Source organism: Tubulanus polymorphus, chromosome 1 (genome assembly GCF_964204645.1).
Source record: "Tubulanus polymorphus chromosome 1, tnTubPoly1.2, whole genome shotgun sequence".
NCBI lineage: Eukaryota > Metazoa > Nemertea > Palaeonemertea > Tubulaniformes > Tubulanidae > Tubulanus > Tubulanus polymorphus.
Window position 1 is genome coordinate 14534630 of NC_134025.1, and position 8603 is coordinate 14543232.

Here is an 8603-nt window from a genome sequence, read left to right on the forward strand (position 1 = left end):
TTAAGATTGGTTGTGAATCAGTATTTTAATAGCAATATTTTTGTTTTCATGACAATAATTTGAAAAAGCCAGCTTTCAAATTTAATTCTTTCTTATCATTTGTTTAGTTAATTCAATAGAATATCTGTTGACAGTGTAGAAATTATAGAACAGTATGCATGATTATAGATTATATTTTTGTATCAATACTTTCATAATCATCAGTGGCTACTTTGGACCCGTTTTTCAGTTTTGTAGAGACTTTTTCTGAACAAATCAGTTCTATGCATGATTAAATAAAAAGTTTGGTTCATTCAATTAAATGTTTTTTGCTTATATTGTGGGCTGAAATTTGCGCTTTTAGAAATTTGATACAGACATTTATACAGACTAACCTGATTGTATGACTAAAATTGGTCAGATTTGTAAGCCTACGCAAGTCAACGGATACCAGAGTACAATGAACCCCTTTCTGAAACTGAGGACTGTATTGTTTCTGTTGAAACCAGACACCCTATATACATGCACATTTAAGACAGTAATATAAAATCGGCCACTTATTTTTGATTGTGAAAATCAACACATTACAAAGTTGACAATTAGAAAGTTGAACTTAAACAAGCATCCTCCTAATTTCCTGCCTCAAAAAGTTGTACAGTTCTACAGCATCATATGCATCGCTGGGAATATGATAATTGTGATCCTGCATGATTTCCATCACAGCATCTAGTATGGCTGGATCTTTGCATGTGACATCGTCCTTTTCTATACAATCTTCAGCACACGCATATATTTCAGCTCGCGTCAACGGTCCCCGTAGCATATCCACGCCACCAAACAGCTCAGGGTACTTCGACTTAATAAGTCGAATTTCGACTTAATAGGTCGAATTTCGACATAATAAGTCGAATTTCGTGTTAATTAAGTCGAATTTCGACTTAATAAGTCGAAATTGTGAAAAAATTTTCTCGTATGTCACCTAGGGGCTTCCGTATATAATAGTTATAATTGCTGATGATGTAATTTATTTAGTAAAAAAATGACGCGTCAATAGTAGGAGGAATATAATTTTTTTTGTTTCTCTAAATAATCAATTGTTGGCCAAAAAAATGATACTACGGAAGCGTCCTGGGGACATATCTATTTAAAGAATTTTTTGAGGTTAATTCCAAGTTTGCAACTCGGAATTAACTAGTTTTCTCAGTTAAATGCGATTTTTGATGTTAATTCCGAGTTTTGAACTCGTAATAAACTAGTTTTCTCAGTCAAATGCGATTTTCGAAGTTAATTTTGAGTTTGTAACTCGGCATTTTATATTTTCATATTTAAAACTAAGATTTTTACCGTTAATCTATCTGACCCGGCCGGGGAATGAGAAACACGGTATCATTTTTGGCCTCATTTCCAAACCACATAATCCAATGTAATCTTTGAAAGAAATGAATGATTTAGATTTCATCTTTTATTTTCAATCACTGATCATCGTACGAGATACTTATTTTCCATTTCAAGCACGAGCGGGGCGGCCGATCGCGTGCGTTCATTTAAAGGCTTGATGACTAGGCTCCAAAGTTTATGAGTTGAAATATGAATGACAAATACGGTGACAAAAAATCAATATATCAAAATTTTCATCGTGTTCAAAGATCCATCTTAATCACTAGTAGTCCGGTATGCTGATAAACACTTGATACACGAATGAAAAATGCGAAAACGTTTTCAGAAATTGATATAAACGTGTAGATGTAAAATCGTAGAAAAGGTTGGCGGGTATTTGACGCGGTTTTGTTTGTTGATAGCTGCGAACGCTGATACTGCGGGTTTAGTGCGCATACGCGTGGATTGTGTTTACCAAAAGTGTGTTTACCAAAGAAAAATGCGAGCATGCGCACTGCAAACGAGATGGTGGAAACTCTTTGCGAAAAAAAATCGCTCCGCGGTACATATACTCGCTACTATGTGGTGCATTGATCTGTGCATGTGTATGAAAAGCACGCCTCGCGCGGGGCCTAGTTTAACTGCAAATGATTCAACTCGGTCAGGCGGCAGAGAAAAGCAGTGAATTTTATAGAAGGGCAGTAAAATTGGGAAAGGGGGAAGTGAATCTTGGAAATTGTTCAATTTACAAAAATAAATTGCCTCACAACTTTGTACACAGTGTATGATATAAATGGAATCGTCACACCATGAAAGTGAAATTGTCTATTTGAGTTAGTGGGGAAACCCAATACCATGTATATTCATGATGAATCATCATGGAGTTGTGTATAGAGATCAATGGAGATCAATATACAGTAGACAGATTTTCATAAAAACTTCTTGATTTAATCAAGGGCGACATATTGCAGGGCTTTTTGGTTTACCTATGTCAGCGGTATGAGGTTGGCATTGAACCAATGCATGTAAAATCGAGGTACGTTTTTTTATGTGAGCATTTTTTCATTGGTTCTCGGGTTAAACGACGCATAATCGATGCGATTGAAGACATGGCGAACCTCCATCGATGACATCGATCATAAATTCGACGAAAAACTGTTTTTGGCGGGAAAATTCTTAGCCCTCGCGTATAAAATTGCGATGAGCTCGATTGGCGGGCGTCGTCTCTACGAATGTGATTGGCTATTTTTGGGATATACGGGGAATTCTGGTGCTACTAAAATGATTGCGGGAAAGCCATTAATGGCGAATGTTTCATTGGACTAGGTGCCGTATATGTGCGAATTTTAAATGCTCATTGCTGCTGAGAATGTGACAATTTCATATATCGCCATAGGTATTGTTTCATTTTAATAACCGGCGATTGTGTTGATTGAGATTGAAGTGAAGCGAACGTTCACTACACAAGGCCTCAACGTGCGCAGGAAAACACTAGACTGTTGCACACACACAAGCTCGTACAGACTACTATATGGTGATGCTGTTACGCTGCTTGGTGCGTGCACGTTTGGTATGATTACAGGCTGAATAATCGCCGTAGCAGAAGATGAGAGCGCTGTGTTTTCTGTTTGATAGAATTTGTAATAAATTGTAATTTCTTGTGACCTGAAAAAACTAAGCAGCAAACTATAGGTTTAGGTTGAGGTCTGAATATTGTAGTGGTAAATTCCAGGATTCAAATCGATCTAATACCACGCCCAGGTGTTTTAGCTTCCGCGGCCATACATTGGAAGAGGTTTCGTTTCCAAGACTCAAGCCACCCTCTGATATGTGACATCATATGAATTTTATTTGAATATTTTTTCATATAGTGGAAAATATTTATTAGAAAATATAAGATAGTCTCCCTGCCGCGCCTACCTATGCCCTACGAAATTTTGGACGTTGACCATAAACAAATGTTTATCTTTGGTCTTATTTGACTACCAAATATTTTTCTGAGAAAAATAAAATACAATGTAAACTTCTAGAACTTTGAAGTCACGAATTAAAAGGATTTTTCAAGCAATGCCCTTACTCCAAAAAAACCTCTAGCTTTTAAGGTAAACCACACTTTGCCCATGGGCAATTTATTTGATTACTCGGAGCACGGATTCCCTGAATTTCTGCCAAAAACTTCATGCCGAAGATGCGTTTCCATTCAAGATTTGAAAAAAGAATTTTTTTTCTTGATATTTTCCGTCCTTATAATTGTCTGTGAAAAGTCAGTTTTCTCCCATCATTTGAATTCAATCCAATAGTTTTCACTCTATTTCATTTTTCTGCTTAATAGAGTTCCAATGTTTAAATTTGATGCTGATTAAACATACACTCTTGTAAATTTAGGAGAGTCCATATTAAGAATTTCGTTTCTTGTTAACTTTATTTTTCACTGATTGACTTTTTTGACGCGCGCGGAAAATGAAACTCATGAAAACAAGCAATTTTTGCGTGGCCTTAAACTATATGTCGGTCCAAATTAGTCCGAATGTTCCAAATTTTGACCGTTCAGAATAACGTAGCGTGAACGCAGCTTTTAACCAACCGAAAGCTGATGCTCACCGCTCACAGCGTCGACACGTGGTCCAAATCTCTATCTCAACGTGCGTAATCATAAGGGCGCGAAATCGATACTTAAACATAACATACACACAACCAGTATCTTTCATTTCGTACTAAAATCCTATTAATCCAAAGCGAACAGACCGCGTCAACCCGTAACAATTTCACCGTTAGCCGCTTACAGTATAGATCAGATTAAATGTAAAGACTGCCGGAAAGGGTAGATTAAATGACTCAAGATTACAGCATAAAATAGTTCCATCAGAGTCTTATCACATCGGACTGGTATTTGAAATTAATCCGCCAATATTGGACTGATTGAATCTTACGACATTACGCTATAGGGACGTGCGGACATACCGACAACCCAACCATCGATCAGAGGTAGGTTAACAAGGAGCCTATCGGCTTGTATAGCTCCGCTGTGTGATTTGAAGAAATGGAAGCTGTATACCTAGGGGTGCCCCCTTTTGGCCAAATCCAAAAAGGGCTCTGTACTTTGTAGGTATTGGTCCATAGAACATTATTCATACCAAATTTCGTCTTGATCTGATTAAAACTGTAGGACTAATAGCAATTTGAAGAAATAGAAACTCCATCCCCAGGGGCGCCCCCTTGGGGACGAATAAAAAAATGGCTCTGTAACTTCATAGTCCGTGGTCCATAATAGAACATTCACACCAAATTTGGAATTGATCTGATTAAAACTGTAGGACTAGTAGCGCTTTGAAGAAACAGAAACTCCACCCCAAGGGGCGCCCCTGGGGGAAGAGTCCAAAAATGCTCTGTAACTTTATAGGCCTTGGTCCATAGAACATTGATACCAATTGATCTGATTAAAACGGTAGGACTAGTAGCAATTAGAATATGAACTCCAACCCCAGGGGCGCCCCCTGGGGGACGAATCCAAAAAATGTTCTGTACTTTATAGACCTAGGTCCATAGAACATTCATACCAAATTTGGAATTGATCTGATTTAAACTGTAGGACAAGTAGCGATTTGAAGAAATAGAAACTCTACCCCCAGGGGCGCCCCCTGGCGGACGAATCCAAAAAATGTTCTGTACTTTATAGACCTAGGTCCATAGCGATTTGAAGAAATAGAAACTCCACCCCCTAGGGGCGCCCCCTGGCGGACGAATCCAAAAAATGGCTCTGTAACTTTATAGGCCTTGGTCCATAGAATGTTCTTACCAAATTTGGAATTGATCCGAATAAAACTGTAGGACTAGTAGCGATTCGAAGAAAAAGTTCACAGACGCACGAACGAACGAACGAACGAGCTCAGACCACTATTCCAAAATCTTCTATATCCTAAAGTAAAAACAAGAAATTCGAGAGTTAAGTTCATATATAAGCGCGTAAATTCAGCGGAAATCCTGCTTATGGCTCATAGGCCAGCATCTTAGTGGTTTTCGCCCCACATACCCAACCTAACTTTGAAATAATCAAACCTTTATCAAACCTTTAGAAAGGAGGGGTATCCCAGTACAGGTATGCCAGTACATCCGAGCCCAATATCTAAAGCCGGGCGTAGGTCGACCTTGCGACGCGACGCGTCGCGTCGCAGAAAGTAGAACATGTGCGACTCATTGCGACTGGCGTCGCTGGCAGTCGCAACCCGTCGCTGGCAGTCGCAAGGGAGCGTAGGTCGGTGGGTCGTTGCGACGCGATCGTCGTTGGCGGTCGCAGTGAGTCGAAAGCCGTCGCAAGGCCGACCTACGCTCAGGCTTTAGGGAATCCCCCATCGTGTTTGGTACCCTTACTCCAAGCAAAAAAAGTCCAGGGAATCCCTTATTTCATCATCAATCTGCCTCTCAGGATCAATGGATTTCATACATATAACCGAAATTCGTTACCTATCCCATTTGCAGAAATTATGGCAACATTTATGGGGGACCTCTTCTTCACTCTAGGTACTATTTTGGGGTCCGGCCCTACGCACCTTCGAGCTACTAACCTAATTATGGTCTGATGCCGAACGGACGGACGACGACGGCTCGCCCCCTAACCCATTAGCTCCGCTGACCTTCAGTCACAGCAAAGCTAATAAAAGTCAATGATTTTATCAACCAAGAAAATGCGAGAATCCTTAGCAACGCAATTTAGGTACCTTTGCCGTACCGATTCCCTACCGACAGTGTTCCTGTGGAAATGGAATGTATCCACGCAACATTATCACATGATACCAACTGCCTTGATGTATTGGGTTAGGCTACGAGCTGGAACTTAGGAATTTAAAAGGATGAATCGCGGACTGAGCTGGTCAGATTCTGACGAAGATGGCGTTGATGATGGTATGAATGAACAAGAGTTGCAGCGACTACAGCGTCAGTATCGGCGTCTGTGTGGTGATCGCCGTGCGTATACAGAGGACACAAAGAATGTTATCCGAAAACAGCGATCGCTGATAGAGTCACTACAACAAGAAAATCGTGAAATTTGTACGAATCTCGAAAATACGGAGAGTTTCCAAAACCAAATAAAGGATGACGATGCTACAAAAGAATTGGAAGATTTGGTTATATCTCACGATGAATACCAAACGGAAATAGTGGAAGAAAATCATAAAATTCATGTTTTAGATGAGGAAGTTCAGCTGCTTGAATCCAAAATTAAGAAACAAAATAAAGAGATTGGTGGGATCCACCAAGGACAGGCACTACATACTGCAACGCAAAAGAAAATACGCGTTTTAGAAAATCGCCTTGATAAAGCAATGGGCAATTTCAACGGCCAACTTACGCGTAACAGACAATTACGACATGCAATTGACCACCTAAGGCAGGAACGCGAACGATTCGATCACCTGTACAAAAAATTAGACAAAGAGTTGAATGAATGCAAGCGAGAAATGGGTGAGGTTATTGATGAAGCAACGCATAATTACGAACAACGAGATGAATACCAGTCAAAGATGATGCAACTTCAAGAAAGAAACCAAAAAGACCAAAATCAACATGAAACAGAAATGAAAGAGCTGGAACGCGTCATTAGCCATGATAATAAGTTGAAGGAGTTCATGAATATCAAATCTGGTGATCGTGCAGATTACAAGACTGAAGAAGCCGACAAGAGAAAGAAAAGAGGGGCAGGGGAAAGGGCAATTGATCAAGATAAACGTTTAATAGAAAGTTATGAAGAAGCATTCACTAGGATCAAAGAAATAACTGGTGAAGAAAATCTAGAAAATATCGTAGATAATTTTATCAGAAAAGAAGACGATAATTTTGCCCTTTTTAACTATGTTAATGAAATGAGTAATGAGGTAGAACTTCTTCAAGAACAAAGTGAACAACTTCGGTCAGACATAAAACAGTTTGGAGAGCAGGATGTCCAAATGGAATGTGAACGTGGTGAAAAACTGAAGGAATTAGAAGAAACTATAAGGTTGAAAAAAGCCACAACCAGTTCTGACGAACAACGGCTGATGGAAATAAATAAAACACTGGACAAACTAAAAGCTGGTATCAAGGTTGCATTTGAAAAGATTGGGTGTGATAGAAAGCCAGTTGAAGATTTATTGGGTGGGAAACATGAGGCTATCCAAGATAGCAATATCATGATTTTCCTTGGACTAATCGAACAACGTACAAATGAACTTCTTTCAATTCAGAAATATTCACAAATGAAGGATTTTGAGCCTCCAGATTTGACGGAGCACCAACTACATAATATAACGAAAAAACATCCGCAAGGGGTCACAATAACTTTACCTCCAAGCACTGGTGACGATTTTTATGATGATTTAAGTTCAGAAGAAGATGATGATCAACCATGTACCAGAGAAGAGATAAGATCTAGAATTATGAAGAACATTGGCAAGAAAGATACACGGCGTACGCAAGCCTTTCAAGGTTCTGGTGGAAAGCAAAAGGTTGAAAACAAAAAGAAAAGTCAAATCACATAGGCCTATCAAAACGACGATGAGAGGTAGACTACGGCTCGAAATTTTACAGTTCCGATACAAGTGCAATGATATAACCAATAATCTCGTAGACTTGCCAATTGTTATTCACCAGAAATTATATAATCGTTACGTATAAACAACTGCATTAAAAACACCTCTCACAAACGGGTTATTCTTTGATCAGACTGGTAGTTTTTATGGTCTAAGACCATATAGGCATCGTCGCTAGTAAAAATCTTGCCGTTCGCCGATCAACATCCGTAGTATCTCTACTGCCATGGATATAGTCCCATAATGCTGTATCATAAAAGAACGGATAATCCGATAAGAATTGTCTGTAACGCGTCATTTGCCTGTATCCATGATCCTAGCTATGACTCTCATATAGCCTGTTTTAGTTTGGTTCCCAAAATCGTGATGAATTACGCAAAATATTGAGGCGCATGAAGGGCTTACCTGTCAGTGAATTGTCTCAGTTTTACCCGCCAATGAAGTGTTATCCCCATCTTTATCCTCACAGCTGCTCGTGCACTGATACATGTGTAAGTAGGTCATAAAAACTGCGCAGTTCGTGGTTTACATTGACATGGATCGGACGGTAGATTATTGTCACGGCACGCTTCGTCGCTAGCCCGGTTATTTCTTGAAAGCATTGCGAGTGAGGATTTTCTTGATGAAGATTACCAGTAATGCGAAGATACTGTACTCTCGGGGAATACCCTGAGTAAGTTAGTA

General features: G+C 39.4%; 1 protein-coding gene across 1 annotated transcript; it reads left to right on the plus strand.

Annotated features, from left to right (window-relative positions):
• Positions 1–6203: 6203 nt before the first annotated feature.
• LOC141904372 (uncharacterized) lies at positions 6204–7868 on the plus strand. Its single transcript, XM_074792992.1, has one exon. It carries the CDS (start codon positions 6204–6206, stop codon positions 7866–7868), a length of 1665 nt encoding a protein of 554 aa, XP_074649093.1.
• The last annotated feature ends 735 nt before the right edge of the window (positions 7869–8603 follow it).